This window comes from Vipera ursinii (assembly GCF_947247035.1).
Source record: "Vipera ursinii genome assembly, chromosome: 2".
Classification (NCBI taxonomy): Eukaryota; Metazoa; Chordata; class Lepidosauria; order Squamata; family Viperidae; genus Vipera; species Vipera ursinii.
This window is the reverse complement of record NC_139513.1, coordinates 167,781,919-167,801,701: the sequence shown is the minus strand read 5'-3', so window position 1 is coordinate 167,801,701 and position 19,783 is coordinate 167,781,919. Positions and strand designations below refer to the sequence as shown.

At 44.4% G+C, this 19,783-nt stretch overlaps 1 protein-coding gene across 2 annotated transcripts in view; it reads left to right on the top strand.

The window, feature by feature from the left end:
- CXXC1 (CXXC finger protein 1) overlaps window positions 1-19,783 on the top strand; it is a 34,153-nt gene that overhangs the window by 2,674 nt on the left and 11,696 nt on the right. Inside the window, exons 4-9 of one of the 2 annotated variants that reach the window (XM_083355049.1) lie at window positions 3,136-3,278; window positions 6,906-7,064; window positions 7,229-7,255; window positions 12,521-12,628; window positions 16,942-17,126; window positions 17,712-17,919. In XM_083355049.1, coding sequence (XP_083211175.1) covers window positions 3,136-3,278; window positions 6,906-7,064; window positions 7,229-7,255; window positions 12,521-12,628; window positions 16,942-17,126; window positions 17,712-17,919 — 830 coding nt within the window. The remainder of the gene's footprint in view (window positions 1-3,135; window positions 3,279-6,905; window positions 7,065-7,228; window positions 7,256-12,520; window positions 12,629-16,941; window positions 17,127-17,711; window positions 17,920-19,783) is intronic. The other variant, XM_083355050.1, reaches the window with a different exon arrangement.

Sequence of the window (19,783 nt, the reverse complement as noted above, 5' to 3'; positions counted from 1 at the left end):
AAACCAGGAGACAGTGATGTCTAGGCCTCCTTTAGGCATGAAAAGCCGGCTGGGTGACTTTGGGCCAGTCACTCTCTCAGTCCAGCTCTCTACACAGGGTTGTTGTGGGGAAAATAGGAAGGAAGGAAGGAAGGAATATAATGTATGTTCACTGCTTTATAAATAAAAAAGAAGGATAAAAAAATATTAAGTAAAACATTGCTTATGCGTTGCCTTGAAATTCAGGCCGATGAGTAGGGTAGCATGGAGCTGGAGGAATTTGGGAGAGAAAACAGTATAGGTAACTTTCAATGTACAACCACAATTGAGCGCCAAAGTTCTGTTACTAATTGAGATAGTTGTTGTGAGTTTTCCCCCATTTTATAACCTTTCTTGCCATAGTTGTTAAGTGAATCACTGGAGTTGTTAAGTTAGTAATACTGTCTTTAAGAGAATCTGGCTTCCCCATTGACTTTTCTTGTCAGAAGGTCACAAAAGGTGATGACATGACCCCCGGATACTGCAACCATCGTAAATATGAGTCAGTTGCCAAGCGTCTGAATTTTGATCATGTGACCATGGGGATGCTGCAGTAGGGACCATGGGGAAGTATGAAAAAAAAGGTCGTCACTTTTTTAGTGCCATTGTAACTTCGAATGGTCATCTAAACCAACTGTTGTAAGTCAAGGACTACCTGTACACTTTTGCAAAGTGGCTTTTTTTACCATCACCATTCCCAACCCAATATGAATCACATATACATCAGGCAAATTGTACAGCATTTACTATGGAGGGTCAAGTTTTTCATAGAGTACAGAAACAAACTATACATTTGGTATGTGTGAGGCATGAAAAATCAACCGAAAGACATTGAATAGATATGAGAATTAAACAATTGATTTTAGCTAATATTTTACAAGTGGCAAATTTATGGATTCACTTTCCCAGCTGACTTTATTGTTTCTTTCTTAATACTTGCAAGTATATTTATATATGGAGGAAGCTGACTATCTGGACCCGTTCCAATCGGGTTTCAGGCCCGGGCACAGCACAGAGACGGCATTGGTCGCTCTGGTGAATGATCTCTGGCGGGCTTGGGACAGGGGTTGTTCCTCTGTTCTAGTCCTATTAGACCACTCAGCGGCTTTTGATACCATCGACAATGGTATCTTGCTGCAGCGTCTCAGGGGGTTGGGAGTGGGAGGCACTGTTCTTCAGTGGTTCTCCTCCTACCTCCTGGGACGTTCGCAGTCGGTGTTGGCAAGGGGGCAGAGGTCGACCTCGAGGCCTCTCGTTTGTGGAGTCCCTCAGGGGTCGGTCCTCTCGCCTCTCCTGTTCAACATCTATATGAAGCCTCTGGGTGAGATCATTCGTGGCTTTGGAGTTGGTTATCATCAGTACGCTGATGATATCCAGCTTTTTATTTCGACCCCAGACCACCCCAGTGATGCCCTCAACGTGATGTCCCATTGCCTGGAGGTGGTCCGGGTCTGGGTGGGGAGGAACAGGCTTCGACTCAACCCTGACAAGACTGAGTGGTTGTGCGTGCCGGCATCACGTGAAATTCAGATTGTTCCATCTCTTACTATGGGGTAAGAGACTATAGGGCTCGCAACTTGGGTGTCCTCCTAGATCAGGGGTGTCAAACTCAATTTCATTGAGGGCCGCATCAGCATTGCGGTTGCCCTCAGGGGGCCGGGTGGGTGTGGCCTACTGGGTGGGCGTGGCTACAGTGCGTATGGCCTACTGGGTGGGCATGGCCAGCTCTACATGGTTCGCATCAAGGGTGCCTATGGGGGCCTGGGCAGGAGTGGGACAGATCTGAGGGTCTCTGGCAGAAGGAGGGTCTCTGGGCCAGGGCCAAGGCAGTGGGGGCCGTTCCCTCACTGTTTCCAGGATGGCTTCGCGGGCCGCATGAAACCACTTCATGGGCCGGATCTGGCCCCCGGGCCTTGTGTTTGACATGTCTGTCCTAGATTCACAGCTTTCCTTAGAAGATCATATAGTAACTTTGACTAGGGGGGCCTTTGCCCAGGTTCGCCTGGTGCGCCAGTTGCGGCCCTATCTGGACCGGGATGCCTTGCGTACAGTCACTCATGCGCTCGTGACCTCTCGGTTAGACTACTGCAATGCTCTCTACATGGGGCTGCCCTTGAGGACCACTCGGAGGCTTCAACTGGTGCAAAATGCAGCCGCGCGAGTTGTGTTAGGGGTCTCCCGATACTCCCATGTTACACCTCTGCTTCGTGAGCTGCATTGGCTTCCAGTTGCCTTCCAGGTGAGATTCCAGGTGCTGGTGATGACCTATAAAGCCCTACATGGCATGGGTCCGGAGTACCTAAGGGAGCACCTGCGGCCGGCGTCAACTTCCCTTCGTCCAGTGCGCTCCCACAGAGAGGGCCTCCTCAGGGTGCCACCGGTCAGAGAATGTCGACTGATGGCCCCCAGGGGGAGGGCATTCTCTGTGGGTGCGCCAGACCTTTGGAATCGTCTACCGGTTGAGCTCCAGATGGCTGCAGACCTTCACTCCCTCCGACGTGATCTAAAAACTCACTTGTTTGAACAAGCTGGCCTGGTCTGATGGGTGATGGGTTTTGGGTTTTAATTACTGATTTTAACTAATTTATTATATTTGGGCACAATTGTTTAATCTGTTTTTAATTTTTGTATTGTATTTTTAGTATTTTATTGCCCTGTACACCGCCCTGAGTCCTTCGGGAGAAGGGCAGTATATAAATCAAATAAATATAAATATAAATATATTTAATGCTCCCTATTGTTTAGTTGCTGAGAAAGCTAGTTTTCACTTATCAAAAGAAATGGCCTTGGATCAGAGTCCTAAAGTTAGAAGAAAGATTGCCATGCTAAAATACTAATGTAAATGTTTAAAAAGCCAATAGTGAAGCCTGAAGTTCCAGGTAACAAATGAAAATGATCTTAGCTTCCTGCTATTTTATTTCTAAAGGAGGGGGTCAGTTCTGACCGTTCCTTTTGCTTTACTTTGGGCAAAATAGCTTTTCCTAAGGTTATATTCTATTTTTTCCTAGTAGCACAGAAAAACATGTATAGTATTAATATAAAAAAAATAAATTACATTCAGATTTTTTTGAAAGGGGATACGGGTTCTCATAACTTAGATCTCTTTCTCTTTTGCAGAGAGAGACCCCACCCTTGAAATCCGATATAGGCACAAAAAGTCCAAGGAGAAGGACCGTGAAGGTGAGCGGGAACGTGCTGAAAAAGATGAGATGCGTCTGAAAGCCCAAGAACTGGCACTGGAGCAGAGCCGCAATTCCAAAGTAAGGGGTTGGGGGTGCAGTGGAGATTACCCCATCTTACAGGGCCTGACATTCTAACTCCAGAATGTTGATGTGATTTGAACTGTTGGGTTCCGAACTAGTACATTGAAGCAACTGCCTTTCCCTAACAGTTGTGCTCAGGCTGTTTATTGTCATTTATTAGATTTACATAGCTACAGGATCAAGATGTAGTCAAATAGGCAACTACTACACTTTGATGTAGTCAAATAGGTAAATACTATACTTAGTTTCTAGCTCCTCTGTGACCCAGCGGTTCTTCCCTTTGATGGAGCAACAGGAAGATGAAGTCACTTTTAGAAGATCATGGGACAGTAAGCGATCCCTGAAGCCAGATTGCATTGGTAATTCGAGGCATTTCCTTTCAGTGTGTCTAGTTTAGTTAATTGCTAAATCAGATGAGATTTTCCTACCCTTTCCTTATTGTTACGGATATTAATGCTTAAACAAATTATTTATTGCCATGACAAAATTTTAAATCAGATGAGCCTTTTTAGGGTATAGAGAGCTAGTTTAGGGTAGTGGTTAAGGTCTGCACTAGAAACTAGGAGATGTTAAGTTCTAATTCTCCCTTTGGCATAGAGCACAGGTATCAAACTTGCTGTGTCACGTGACGTGTCGCGACATATCGTGACTTTTTTTGCATGGCCGGAGCTGAGGTGGGCACGGTCTCCATATGATGCAACCGGCCCAGAGGCCGGCAGTTTGACACTCTTGGCACTCCCTCTCAACACAACCCACCTCACAGAATTCCTGTTAAGAGGAGGAGGAAGTATTTTGTATGCTGCCTTTAGTTGGGATATAAATTGAATAAATATCAGCTGGGATAATCAGTTGCCTTTGTTAATGTTTAATTTTTAAGCATCTTCGATTTTGCATTTTCCTCCTGTATTCTTTCTACAAGTCGGAGATTAATCATAAGGCCAGTTTGACTCATGCGCAAAATCATGAGATTTTGACTAGTGCAATTTTAGAATTCCCTTTATATTGCCTATGTTAGGGTTTTCCATTTTTTTTCCTGTTCTTCAGCTAAAACCACTTATCAGAAAGTCCCCTTGACCAAATACTTTGTCAGTTTAAATGCCCTTGTTGTGTTTGGGTCATGCATTCACGCGTCGTTATCTGAAGAAAAACCGCTTCTACCCAATTCTGGATAATTTACTCAGGTTTGGGAAGCACTGGCCTATATGGAATTATGTACTAGCAGTTGTTTTATAAAATGCAAATCATAGAAATGATAGGTAAGCAAGAGCATAATGGGAAAGTTTAAAAGCTGCTTTGAAAAGATTGAGACCATCATGTTTGTTTCTCCCTATTTTCTAACCCTGTCACTTTTGATCTAAATCTAGAAAGGCTTTATCAAAATTGAAAAGTACTAGCTGTGTATTGGGGAAAGCTGAATTCTCCAACTGAACAAAGCCATTGTTACTTTTAATTAGAGTTTGCTTGGCAGGATATTTTATCTGAAGAAGTGCAAGTAGCCCTAGTTTTCCCTGAATTTTGCAAATGGTATGTTGTAGTTGAAGCCTTCCTTTTACTCTCAATTTTAGTTTTAGAACAGATTTTGGGAGTTCTTCTAGAAGATGCTAAACTGAACTTCCTGGCATTCATAGCTGTAGTCTGAGCATGCCCTCACTTTTTTCTAAAAGAATATTGATTCATGTATATATTAACTTTTGCAATAGCCTTCATGGTTATGAAATCCATGGAAGGATATCTGGACATTGGCTAAACCTTCATCCTTCCACCCAGTGTTCGAAGAGACTGAAAGCAACTTTTGGAGTTCTGTGAGCATGTTGTGGCCAATCCCATTTTGCCTTGGGTTAGGTATTTATGTTTTCACAAAGTGTCCACCATGTGGATGTGGCCAGCCATACATACAGCAGAAGACAAATTGATGAGATGACTTCCATCTGTTGTGGTCTGTTAGGATTTACCCGGCCATCTCCCATTTTCTTTTGTCTTTTGTTCTGGAAAGTAGGTAAACATCCAAACAAAATCAGCTTCTTTACTTCAATATTTTAGGAATGTCAGTGTTGGATCTTAAGTTATGCTCAGAATAAAGATGGAGATGGAAGTTAGGGCTTTGCATTGCAACATGCTAGCTCCTATATAACAGTTTTTATGAAAAAGAAAAGTTAGAGGCCAGCAGGCACAAAGAAAAGCGTCTACTGCTAGCACATAGGCATGATTTAGCAGATGGAGCAATGATATGTTTGCTGGGAAATTGACTCCAAAAAAATTGTGACTTTTCACTTGCTGGACTGACTATAATAAAACAGCAGGACGAACAGATGTAAATGAAAACTGCCAGAAGAATCTCTTTTTCCCCTCTGTTCTGAGGAGGCGAGCAACTTGAGATCCCCAAGCACCATTCTGACGACTCTGGAGACACCTGTGATGATGGGGGTTGAAAACTGGTGGCACATTTTCCCATCACTATGAGTTGGAATACAGTTAACAAATTACTCTATATGAGGGTTAGCATACCTTGCAAAAACGGAATCCTTGATTTGCCAATTAATTTTACTCTTTCTCCCAGTCCTGTTCCCCCTCCCCTTTTGCATTATTGCCTCACCAATTCATTATTACCACTGTTAGCCCAAGACAGCCCAAAAATATTATGTGTAGCCCTCAATCATGAGAAGGTTGTCTATTCCCCTTATATTTACATACCAAGCCCAAAGGATGGGAATAGAAGAATAGAATAGAATAGAATAGAATAGAATAGAATAGAATAGAATAGAATAGAATAGAATAGAATAGAATAGAATAATAGAATAGAATTTTTTATTTTATTTTTATTTTAATTCCATTTATATCCCGCCCTTCTCCAAAGACTCAGGGCGGCTTACAAGCTTAGCAGTAGCCTTCATTCTATGTATATGCCTGCTTGTTAGGGCTTTCACGCCCCCCCCCCCAAGCAGGAATAGAATAGAATAGAATAGAAGAATAGAATAGAATAGAATAGAATAGAATAGAATAGAATAGAATAGAATAGAATAGAATAGAATAGAAGCTGGAAGGGACCTTGGAGGTCTTCTAATAGTCCAACCCCCTGCTCGGGCAGGAAGCCCTATATCATTTCAGACAAATGGTTTTCCAATCTCTTCTTAAAAACTTCCAGTTTTGGAGCATCCACAACTTCGGGAAGCAAATTGTTCCACTGGTTAATTGTTCTAACTGTCAGGAAGTTTCTCCTTAGTTCTAGGTTGCTTCTCTCCTTGACTAGTTTCCATCCGTTGCTTCTTGTCCTGCTTTCAGGTGCTTTGGAGAATAGCTTGACTCCCTCTTCTTTGTGGCAGCCCTTGATATTGGAACACTGCTATCATGTCACCCGTAGTAAACTAGACATATCCAATTCCAGCAACCATTCTTGATATGTTTTATACTCCAGTCCTCTGATCATCTTTATTGGTCTTCTCTGCACTCTTTCTAGAGTTTCATCATCTTTGTTTACATCGTGGTGACCAAAACTGGATGCAGTATTCCAAGTGTGGCCTTGCCAAGGCGTTGTAAAGTGGTATTAACATTTCGCGTGATCTCGATTCTGTCCCTCTGTTAATGCAGCCTAGCCCTTCTCACATCTGTCCGTCGTCTTATTTGCAGCAGATCAAGCGCTCGGCCCGCATGTGTGGAGAATGTGAGGCCTGCCGGCGCACGGAGGACTGCGGACAGTGTGATTTCTGCCGGGACATGAAGAAGTTTGGAGGGCCTAACAAAATCCGTCAGAAATGCCGCCTGAGGCAGTGCCAGGTTCGGGCTCGGGTGAGTGTCACGGTGGGCATTCCCTGCCCTGAGATCATTGCATGTTTTCTCTAGAGGGGCACTTTCTTGGCTGCTCACTCCCAAGAGGCAGCCACCTCAAATTGAAGCTGTTGGTTGTGTGTAGCTCACACGTGATTTTTTTTTTCCCGTTCTTTTCTTCCTAGGAGTCCTATAAATATTTTCCAGCTTCGGTAAGTTTCCTTTTTCCCTCCAGTTTTTTTCTTTTTTTTTTCCTTTTTTTTAAAAAAAAAATCTTAATAATCAGGATTAAGATAATAGGTGAGTGCTAAATTGGGACTCCTGGGATTTTTTTTTCCCCCTAGATAGGGAAGCAGACTGAAGCTTGGCCTATACATCCAGTATAATGAGGTGGCGATAGTCTAGAAGTGGTGGACTGAACTACTTTCAGATTCTGGGTGGAAACTAATCTCTTACAGGTAGTCCTCGACTTACGTCCTTTCATTTAGTGATGGTTTGAAGTTACAAACAGCACCGAAAAAAGTGACTTGTGACCATTGTTCCTACTTATGACCATTGCAGCACCTCCGTGATCGCGTGATCAAAATTCAGACGCTTGGCAACTGACTCATTTTTATGACGGTTGCAGTGTCTCGGGGTGCTGGTGGTCGTGTGGTCCCCTTTTGCGACCTTCTGACAAGCCAAGCCAACGGGGAAGCCAGATTCACTTAGTAACTGTGTTACTAATTTAACAACTGCAGTGGTTCACTCAACAGCTGTGGCCAGAAAGGTCGTAAAATGGGGCAAAACTCACGTAACCGTCTTCCTTACCGCAGACATTGTGGGCTCAATTGTGGTCATAAATCGAGGACTATCTGTCCGTAGCACGTGCACCCATGTTTATCTCCCACTTAAGAGAAAACTAAAACATCAGGGAGAAAGTTTTTTTTCCCCATGCCCTACTCTGGGTTTTCCAACCTTTTAATTGGATGAGGGGTTTTTTGGTCCTCTTCTTTCAACCCCCAGTGAGGCAGCCGTTGTAATTCTATGCCTTTCTCTGTTTAGTGATGGCAGTCCACCTTTTCATCTTATTTCCACCTCATCCTGCTGCCTGTATAGATCCGGTGTAACACTTAGCGGGTTCGTATTTGAAAGGCCGGGTGCTCGAAGAGCCAGACTGCATGCATTATATATTGTGTTAGGTGGCAGGTTTTTGCTGGGCCATTTGGCCCTGCTTCTTGGAGCTCTTAAGCCTTTTCTCCTCTCCACTTTTATTTTATTTTTTATTTATTTTTATTTTTCCAAAGAAGTGGGTTTGGGAATTCTTTTTTCTTTTTTTGCTGCTCGTGCTTTGCCGCTTGGCATTCAGCAAGCCCCATTTTCTCTGTTTGCCACTCTGTGCAGAGGAACAGAAGGGTATGTTTGCACTGTCTTTGGTGCCTTGGTGCTCGTGAAGCCAGGCAGATGGCTTCTTTAATGCTTTCCTCTCTCTCTCTCTCTCTTTTCTTCCCCCCTTTTCCTCTCTCACTGCTTTTTCCCGCTCTCTCCCCACTTCCCCCATCGCTCAATAGATGTTACGGGGGCGGGAGGATGATCTGCAGATGCTAAAGGAACAGCTAGAATCGGCTGCCACACCTGAGCCTCTGTCGGATGATGATCTGCACATAGATCCCGATTTGTATCAGGAGCTTTGTTCAGGGGCCTTCGATGATCAGAATCTGGTGAGACCTATGGTAGACCCATTGCCTTGGGATTCCTAGGTCATGTTGGCAGGGTAAAATGCTTGCTTGGGTAGAAAAACACTGCCCTAGGATAGTGCATGTCCTGGGTCCCCCCCCCCCCTAATGTAATTCAATGCTGCGGAAGGTCATCTATCAGAGGTGTTGGGAACTCTAGCTAAATGTTTGGCTCAACATTTCACGTGGGACTTGACCCAGTTCCTCAGCATTTAAAGCTCCCCGCTTGTCCACTTTCTACTATTTCTTGAGCCTTGTATCTTCAGTTTATTCTCCAGTAATCTTTTTTGCCTTGATTTCCCCTTATTCCTTTATCTTCTCCCTCTTGATTCTTCTACCCTGCTTCCTCTTGGCTCTTTGCTTTTCTGCTGGCTACTCTCTCTCTTTCTGCAAAGATTCCCAATTCTAGGCTTTTTTTTTTTTTGCTTGCCTGTTCCCCTTTGCTAACCACCCATGGGTTTTCTTATGGACGTTTCACGTCTCTCACGGGAGCGGCACTATTGATCATTTGCTCCATGGACTGTTCTTCCCCCCCTAGCCCATGACTGAGAATGTTTGTAAATGGCCAGAGATGTTACTACTATTGCTTTGTTAGACAAGCTCTTGCAGCTTGCCACACGTGGTATACATCTGGAAAAATACGTTCCTTTAATTTGGTTTCTAAATTGTTTTATTAGTTTAGTTTGGTTTTTCAAGTTTTTTTTTAAGAAAAGATTACTACGGCATTTTTCCCTGAGTCTGTAGTGGGCAGTGCAGATAGCCACTGGGTTACGATCACTTGTTCAGCAACGGTTCAAAGTTACAACAGTGCTGAATGTGGAGATTTATGGCTGATCCTCAAAGCCATGACAGCATTGCTGCAGTTATTTGATTGCATGTTCTGTACCAGCCTGCTACCAGCCCTGCAGAAAAGGCAGGGACAACCCCTTTTACAAGAAGGCAAGAGGCTGGAATACGCCTGCCAAATTTATTGCTACAAAAACAAACGGAACAAGACAAACCAAGAAACAGGAGCTTTAAGAAACAGGAACTATCCAAGCGGTTGCCTTCAGCAAACCAGCCCTCCCACACATTCCCCTTATATAGAGTTCAGGGCGTGGCTTCTCTCTGCCTCCTTCCGAGGAGCCCCATTGCCTTCCTCTGTTTACTCCTAATTGACTGCCTCCTGCGTCGGACGTCCTTGAACAGGGCCAGCTGTGGGTCATCTTCATCCATGCTGTCAGGCTCACACAGCTGGGTCTCCGTGGTGACCAAGTGGGAGGGGCCTGGCTGAGGGCTCTCATCAGCAAGATCTTCAACCCCCTCAGCAAGGTCTTCAATACCCCCCTCCTTCTCTGAGTCGTCCGACCCAACAGCCGAACCCACAGGCTGACCCTGAATCACAACATTGCAATTCAGGCACTTGGCAATTGCAATTACCATGGTTGCACTGTCCCCTCGTGTTATCGCTCTTTGTGACCTTCTCTGCTGGTTTCTGCCAAGCAAAGCCATTGGAGAAGCCTGCAGGGGGATCACAAATGGCAGTCATGTGACATTGTGGGATTCATCTAATGCCTGCAACTGGAACTGCCGTTGTAAGTTAGTATGTTCACATGATATTGCATTTTGCAACAGCATCATTTAGAGCAGGGGTGTCAAACGCCCGGCCCATGGGCCGGACGCGTCATCCGGAAGCCACGCCCACCCCATTGCTGGCAATGGCCAAACTGTCCCGATATGTTGCGTGACGTTATGTGACGTCGTGAGTTGGACATGTCTGATTTAGAGAGAGAGTTCCCAGTCTCAATAACTGCCATTATTCAAGGACTATCTGTATAATAACCTCTGTACAGAGAACTGTAGTGTAATAGGCACCAAAGATCCACTTTTTGATTATTACAAACAGCCAGTCTTACTTTTGCTTACTTGATGCTGGGTTAGGCATTTCTTTTAGTGAGACAGTACCACACATCTTAAGGCATATTAACATGACTTTGTTAGCTAAGTGGTCCATTGATGTAACAGCAATATAAATATATTTCTCACTCACTTCCCATTCATTCAGTGTCCATTCAAAGTTACAGTGGTGCTGAAAAAATAACTAGCATATTCATAACCTTTGCAGCATTCCTCAGTCATGTGATTGCCATTACAGTCAGTATGCAATGACTTATGCCTGAATTACAGGTTTTTCTTACAGACACACACAGAGTGCAGAGCAGAGGGATTGGAGGGAAAGCAATTGCAAGGAAGTAAGCTGTTTTTCTACACATTGAAAGCAATGTGATTCTGGCAGCAGCCCAGTGCTACAGTACTCTTTTGAAATCTCTTTCTCTTCAATCTCTTTTTTTCTGTGAGGGAGTTGGTGGGGAGAAAAAAAAAGCAATTTCTGTAGGCAGTTTCTCCTTTGCCTGATCCTCCTCTCCCTCCCCCCTACAGAACAGAAAGATTGAAAAGGGATTTCAAGAGAGTAAGTTGTTTGCTCTTCTATATATTGAGAGTAATGTGGGTAGTTCAGGTCTGAGTGTTGCAGGTGCAAACAGCTTACTTACTCTTCTCTCCAATCTCTCTTCTATGGGTAAGGAAGGAAAAAAAGCAAGCAATTTCTTTAGGCAATCTCTCCTTTGCTTGATCTCGTCTCTCCTGCAGAATGGAAAAATTGGAACAGAAAGATTTCAAGAGAGTAAACTGTTTGCTCTTTTAAGCATCAAAAGCCATGTGATTGCTCTGGAAGTGACAAAGGGTAAGGCAGAGGGGAGATTGCCTACATAAATTGCTTGCTTTTTCCCCCCTCCTCCCCTTAGAGTGGAAAGATTGGAGACAGGGATTTCAAGAGAGCAAACCCTGGCATGCGGCTCCCATCCCTGGAGTAGAGTGCAATAACATTGCTTTTAGTGTACAGGACAGTAAGCAGGCACTCAAGCATTCCAAAGGCAGGGGAGTGGTTAGGAGGCAAACAAGAGCTGAAGATGTGAAACTGAGTAGACTTGTCTCTTTCCAGTTGGAAACTATAGTCACAATCACATGATTTTCCAATTAGTGACTGTTTTACTTAGTGGCAGAGCTACAATTAGGGTCGTTAAGCAAGGAATATATATATAATTACCTAACTAGCAAAGGTAATTTCCATGTCTGTTGGCCGTGCTAGCTGGGCATTTAACAATTAAAATCAAAATGCATTAGAAAGATCTTGGGAAGCTGGAAACAACTTGTGTGAATAGAGTAACTCACAGAGTGAGCCCAATAAAGCTGTTGCACTCTTATGGTTCCCATAAAACTGGGGGGGTTTATGGTTGCCTGCAGTAGAGAAGGTTGCTGAATTTCTACTCAAGTTGAGATTTTCTTGTGTGCTTCATGGTTTCAAGATCAACAGCATTGACTCCTAGGCCAGATGTGCTTTCCTTTCTAAATGCCAATCTTCATGAAGTAAAACAACAACAACAACAACAACCCATCTTGGATTGTCAACATCTGTGACAACAGGGCCATTAATGGAACTGGAGCATGCAGTTTCATGTATTAAATACATTTCTATTTTGCATTTGCATTGTTTTTTTTAAAAAAAATAATCCCAAAGTGGATATCTCTGGTATCTTTTTTTCTCAAAATGGTTCTATGACATACTACGTTGCTGGCCAGAGTAATAGAATTACAGGATGTATTTCCTGAAAGAAGAAACGGAAGCAAAACTGACTGCTCTTTGGCTTTTTCTAAATGTCTCGTACTGGAAATGTTAATCTTTCTTCCCCCCTTTTCCCCTCCCCATCTTATCCCTTCTTTTAGCCATGGCTCAGCGACACAGATGATGTGCCCTTCCTTGATCCTGTGTTGCGGAAACGTGCAGTGAAAGTGAAGCATGTCAAGCGCAGGGAAAAGAAGTCAGAGAAGAAGGTATGAACCCAACATGGCAAGTTGCCAGGATGGGAAGCGGAATTTTTCATGGGGGAAGAGCACATTCTAAAGCTGTAATCCTTTCCACAATGTGCTTACAAGTCCATCAAAGTTGGCTTTCTTTATGGTTTGGGAGGGACCTACTTTTCATTTTCTTCCCTCCTTGATTTAAAATTGCTAAGTCTAAGTCTGCTCCATCAGAAACAGAAGTACTTCTTCATTTATGTATTAGAGGTATAGTTTGCCTTACATTCAGGAGCTCAATGTAGTTCTCCAACCTCCCTTTTCCCCCCCCTCACACCAATAACCTTATGGGTTGTAGGTGAACTGAAAGTGAGTGACTGACCCAAGGTCATCCAGTATATTTCCCTGTTAGAGTTGGACTTGAGCCTAGCTCTCTTCAGTCCTATCCTGGCACCTTAACTGCTATGCCACATTGGCTCTCAAGCTCTCTTCCTGTTGTGATTCAGTGTCAGCCTGCGCTCCCAGCAGCTGAGTCTGAGGAATCTGAGGAGGAGGGGTTTGGAAAGCCTTCAGTGTCGAGGGAGGCTCTGATGCACTGCAGGACTCTCAGCCTGGCCCCTCCAGTCGTGTTCCTCATGAGGTTCAGTTGTGTGAGGAGGAGGGGTCGGACTCAGAGGAGTCACAGCTGAATCTGTTCAGAGACACTAGAAGCAAAAGGCAATCCAGCAGAGCAGAGTAGAGAAAATCTATGAGGCAACTCAGTGAAAGGAGGAGAAGGCACTAAGAAGCCACGCCTTGGGACAGATAATAAAAGGGGAAGGTGTGGGTGGTGCTGGTTGCTGAAGGCAACCGTTCGGAGACATTCAAAGGGAATCCTGGTCTGTTCTTGCTAGTCTGACTCTTGTTTGTTGACTCTTGTTTAATGTTTGAATCATTTATTGAAGAAAATATGCTGCTGCTTTTTTGCTTGAAAGACTTTATCATTTTGGAACTGTAAATAAATTTGGGTTGGGTTTTTTCCAGCCTATTAATTTGTCAGAAGGAAAAAGGGGTTGTCCCTGTCACACAAACAGGGCCAGTCGTAGGCTGGAACAGAACACTTCCTTGGTTACCAGTTGAAACCAGCTATGTGCTGGATGCACAAAATAGAACAACAGTAAACAAAAGAGGGTGCCTAACAAAGATGAATCTTAATGTTGAGCTCTCCTCTACAGCAGAGCTCCCCAACCTTTCCGGGTTGATGGCCTGGAAGGAAAGGAAGGAACAGGGAAATGTACATGCGCATGCGCAAAACAAGCATGCGCATGCCATTGGTGCTAGCAGCCAGGTGCACGCGCAACCATGGTGGTGCTGGTTCCTGCATGCATGCGTAAATGGGCTGCTAGCACCTGCGCACATATGCAAATGGGCCTCTAGAGCCCACATAATGCTGGTGGCAGTGCTAGCGCCCCTGCGCATGTGCAAACCGAACCGCTAACACCTGCGGTGGCACTAGCACACTAGGGAGGGTGCGTGCACATGTGCACATACTCGCCAGCCATTGCTGCGGCCCGGTGGCCAATAGGCTATGGGCTGGTACTAGGCCATGGGCCACAGGTTGGGGACCCCTATTCTAGAGCAGTGTTTCTCAACCTCAGCAAGTTTTTAAGATATGTGAACTTCCCAGAATTCCCCAGGTGGGAGTTGACTCACACATTTTTAAGTTGTTGCGGGTTGAGAAACACTGCTTTAGAGAGATGTAATTACAGCCTGATAGAACTGTGCTACAAAGACACCATCAGCTGGATACGCCATTGAGGTCTTCTGTTTTGTCTTCATTCTTTGGTGATAGCATTGTGGGATCATTGGGCCAGAGAGGGCCTTTTTATCATCTGCTACTTGCTCTTTTTGACAGCAACAGCTGGATGTTATTTACTGCATGCAAGGATAGGTTTCAGCCCCTCTCATCTTGATATATGTGTGTTCTGAGATTTATTGCATCATAATGAACATAAAATGTTATACGAAAGGCACAGTTGAGTGGATGGCAAGCCAGTCTTGAGCAAATGATCTACTAGCACTTGGGAGGACACTTTGGGGTGAACCATAGTGAGGTATTTTTTGCGGGGGGGGGGGGGGGTAAGGGGGGAGAAAGGGAGGTGTAGCCAAAGGAGAAAACAAGGACGTGCTCCACAGAATTTTGAAATGCTTCTGGATTGGGGAAATAAATGCTTGTGCTGGCAGGAGAAAGGGACATCAGGATCTGAAGGCTTGCTATAACTATATGTACATATTTGTATACAGGCTTGTAACAATTTATTAAAGTAGTGTTCTGCATCAAGCCTGAGATAGAACGACAAACCTGAGTTCTTCTTTAGGGCCACCATTACCTAGGATATATTTTTTGGGGGTGTATGTGTGCTATGGACTGGATGATTTTGGGTAATAGGCCAAATTTGACTCACAGGCTATAGGTTGCCAACCCTTTACCTAGGCAGGGGTCTGGTATAGACATTATATTAAATATTTTATTTATTTATTTATTTATTTATTTATTTATTTTATTAGACTTATATACTGCCCTTCTCCCGTAGGGCTCAGGGCGGTTCACAAGGTTTTTTAAAAACAATACAGCAAATTACAAAAATTAAAAACAATTAAAACGATTACATTAACCTTGACATAAAACCCCCAATTAGAATACAATTGAAACCCCAGTTAATACTCTCAGTCCAGGCCAGAAAGCTCAGAGCCAGGTCTTCAGGTCCCGGCAGAATGAGCGAAGGTCAGGGGAAGTCCTAAGCTCTACAGGCAGCTGGTTCCAAAGGGCCGGCGCACCCACAGAGAAGGCCCTCCCCCTGGGTATTGTCCGCCGGCAATCTTTTACCGGCGGTACCCTGAGAAGACCTTCCCTGTGGGAGGATACAGGACGAAGAGAGCTTGATGCCGGCAGCAGGTGTTCCCTCAGATATCCTGGACCCAAGCCATTTAGAGCTTTATAGGTCATCAGCACCTTGAATCTCACCCGAAGGGCAACCGGAAGCCAATGCAGCTTGCGGAGCAGAGGTGTTACGTGGGATTATCGGGAAACCCCCATCACAACCCGCACGGCTGCATTCTGCACCAGCTGAAGCCTCCGGGTGGTCCTCAAGGGCAGCCCCATGTAGAGAGCGTTGCAGTAGTCCAATTGGGAGGTCACAAGCGCATGAGTGACTGTGCGCAGGGCATCTCGGTCCAGGTAGGGCCGCAACTGGCGTACCAGGTGAACCTGGGCAAAAGCCCCCCTGGTCACGGCTCCTATATGGTCTTCAAAACTGAGCCGCGAATCCAGGAGGACGCCCAAGTTGCGAGCCCTATCAACGGGGGGGTAACAGGCTAATAATGCAGGCTGTTTGCTTTTGACGAGTGAAGGTAAACATACGTGTCCCAGGATAATGATGTGAAATCGAATTTGGGTCTGGAAAATTTGGGTCCGTCACTGGAACCAGAGATTTTGTTTGATTTAGGTTCAGCATATTTTGTGAGCTCAGCCAACAATAGTTAATAGCATAATGCATAATTTAAACAAGCCACCTGGTATATGATATGTGGGCTAGCCATTACACTGTTGTCATGACAAGAATGCTGGATTTGGTATATGGGGAGACCCAGGACCAGATCCCCACCTAAACTGAAAATCTTTGGGTGACTTTGTCTGAGTCACCATCTGTCTCTTAGCCTAAACTATTTCAGACTGAAAGAGGGAGGGAAAGATACCGTTTAATTTCTGAAGGAAAAGCAGAATATCACATAGGAACATTTTTTTCATCCTGTCTTTTAATTGTGATAAAAATACAAGAATTTTCCTAGCATTTCGGAAACATGCAAATGTGAGTAGATAAATAGGTACCACTACAGTGGGAAAGTAACAATGACCATATTTTTAGTAAGAAAAAGATGGAGAATCTGGGCTTCCCAAGTCTAGGACTTAAAATTGCTATATATACTTAGTCTGAAATAGTGTTTCCTGTTTAGATCAGGTCAGGATCCATCTAGTCTGCCCAGTGTTTCTCAACCTCATCAACTTTAAGATATGTGAACTTCGGTTCCCAGAATTTCCAGCAATCGGAATCCACTCTAGCTGGGGAATTCTAGGAACTGAAACCTACTCATCTTAAAGCTGATGAGGTTGAGAAACATTGAGCCTGGCCTTGCTTTCAATCAACCATCTGTTGAATGCAGAAAACAAAACAAGAAAAAAAACAGGGTGCCAAAATATGGGTCTTGATATGGAGAAATATGGCCTTCATATTATGAATCTTCACATTGGGGGAAAGGGCTGAATGTGGTTGGATTTCCTTGAGCCCTCCTTTGTGGTTCTTGCTCTGCAGAAGGAGGAAAAATATAAGCGACACAAGCAGAAGCAGAAACACCGTGACAGGTCAAAACATGCCGAACGAGTGGATGCTAAAGATCCTTCTTCCTTACATCAATGTCTGGGCCCTGGCTGCATCCAGGCTGCCCGGGCGACCTCCAAGTACTGCTCCGATGAATGTGGAATGAAGCTGGCAGCCAAGTAAGTAAGAAAACTGTGTCTCCTCAGTGTTTACTTTCCAGCATGGATTGGGGGAAGGGAACTTTTGCCCTTAGAGCTGGAGTGAGATGAAAGGGTAAGATAAATATTGGTAGTGGAATATGAGCATTCCCCCCCCCCCCCAGTTCAGCTGTATGGAAGGCACAGTTATGATGAAACTAAAAGGGACAGTTTTGGGAGTGAGTGTCATAATCCATAATAGAAACCTGTTTTGGTAGAAGAGCACATGGGCACCACGGGTGCCAGGCTTTGGTCTGGAAATTTTTTTCTTGTTCCCGTGGATCGTTACTGCTGTAGACTAGGACAATGGGAAGCTATGTTGGGTAGTGCACGGAGAACCTTTAAAGCACTTTTTTCCTTCTATACATAGGAAATAACGTTCATGGCTTTCTTTCTTTAAACGCACCTGAGGCAGTTGCTTTAATCTTAGAGACGCTTGTGTCTTAAATAGTTCCTTCCCAGCTTACGATATCCTTGAGGCACGTGAATTGGGTAGGATAACGTTCTTACCGCATTTGATCCCCGCTCTTTCATATTGACCTGTGGCGATCTTCTTTCCCTCCTCAGCCGCATCTATGAGATCCTCCCACAGCGCATACAGCAGTGGCAGCAAAGTCCCTGCGTGGCGGAGGAGCATGGCAAGAAGCTGCTGGAGCGGATAAGGCGGGAGCAACAGCAGGCCCGGCTTAAGTTACAAGAAATGGAACGCCGATTCCACGAATTGGAAGCTCTAATTGTCCGGGCCAAGCAGCAGGCTATCAAGGAAGATGAAGAGGTACCTGGAAAAGGTGGCGAAGGAGACAGAATTGCTGGGCCTCCTTTGGATGGACACTTTCTTAGAACAGATTGGGGAGCTTGGATAGATACAGCTAGAGCTCTTTGGCATCTTCACTGTATGCACCTGTTTCTCACCGGTGCAGCTATAGACTGTAAACCAGGGGTCTTCAGACTCGACCCTTTTATGACTTGTGGACTTCAACTCCCAGAATTCCTCAGTCAGCGTTGTAAACCATTCAGAGGCATTGATTGAGATGGGCGGCTCTAGAAATGGAAATAAATAGACATACATTCACACATATTCCTAAACTCTTAGTAGCTTGTGTGCATTCCCAGATTAAATTGAGGTCATTCTCTATAATGTCAGAAGAACTAAGCAGCCATCCGTGAATCTTTTTCATTGTTATAATAGCTTTGTGAAAGGTTCGTTAATTATTGATTTAAGCCCCAGAGGAAACAGTGTAAAAAAAAAACCTATCCTCTTGTCTAAAAGAATTCAGTTGCTTTAGCTGCTACTTATCCTGTCAGTCCACTTGTACGTGGCCTGAGTCTTGCTTACATTAGCATCATTGGTTAGGTCAGACTGGGCCAAACTAGAAGTATAATTCTAGGCTGAAGTTGTAATGGTGAAACTCTTGACCGTTTCTTTTTTAACACAAATGTAAAATAAAATAGTAATAGTTCTTGGTTAGAATACTAGCTAATACTGGAAATTCTTTCAGAATGTTCTCAACACGTAGGACAGGGGTCTTCAAACTTGGCCCTTTTATGACTTGTGGACTTCAACTCCCAGGATTCCTCAGCCAGGCATGCTGTCTGAGGAATTCTGGGAGTTGAAGTCCACAAGTCATAAAAGGGCCAAGTTTGAAGACCCCTGACGTAGGAGAACATCTGCCCCTTTATTTCCTAAGCAAATGATTACGTTAACAAAAGTGTACTCCAGTATGTGGTGTGTTTTGAATTACATACCTCCTCCGGCCATGTGTGTGGCACTAAATTTTGAGTGAAATTTTCTGTGAGCCTGAACCCATTATGTGCTGTGTGATATTGCTTGCAGCAGATGAAAGTACCCTGAACTTTTCAGCTTCCTGGCTGGGAGGGCGAAAAACAGTGGGCAGAACCCAGTGAAAAACATGGCCAGTGGTGATGTGGTGGCGGATATCTTGATTTGAGAAAATTGGACAGTTTTCTCAAGACTGATTTGGAGCAGAATTACCATTGCCCATTGGGAAGTGTGACTGGACGTAAACTGCAGAATTTACGAGCCTATATAATGCTCTAGAGAGCCAGTCTTGGTGTAGCGCCTAAGGCAGCGGACTAGAAACTAGGTGACTGTGAGTTCTAGTCCCTCCTTGGGCACAGAGCCAGTTGGATGACTCTGTCTAGTCTAGTGGCACTCTCTCAGCCCTAAGAAGAAGGCAAAGGCAAAGGCACTTCTGAGAATCTTGTCAAGAATATTACAGGTGAACCTCAGGTTATGGCCATTTGTCCAGCGCCCATTCAAAGATACGACAGTATTAAATGAATGGTAGTTATTACCAGTCCTTCAGCCATTGCAGTGCTCCTGCAGTCAGATGATTAAAATTTATGATCGCAGGAGGCACTTGAACTCCCTCCATCTACCTATCTCTCCCCCCATCTCTGCCCATTTAATAATAACAATAACAACAATAATAATAAAGTTGGAAGGGACATTGGACGTCATCTAGTCCAACCCCCTGCTCAGGCAGGAAACCCTACACCATTTGGCTGCCCTTGCACTGAAAACACGCATGTGCGCACGCACACCCACACACACCACTGCTGTCCCCAGCTGACTTGTGCCATATAGTTTTTCACACTGCTGACCTGCGATCCAAGCC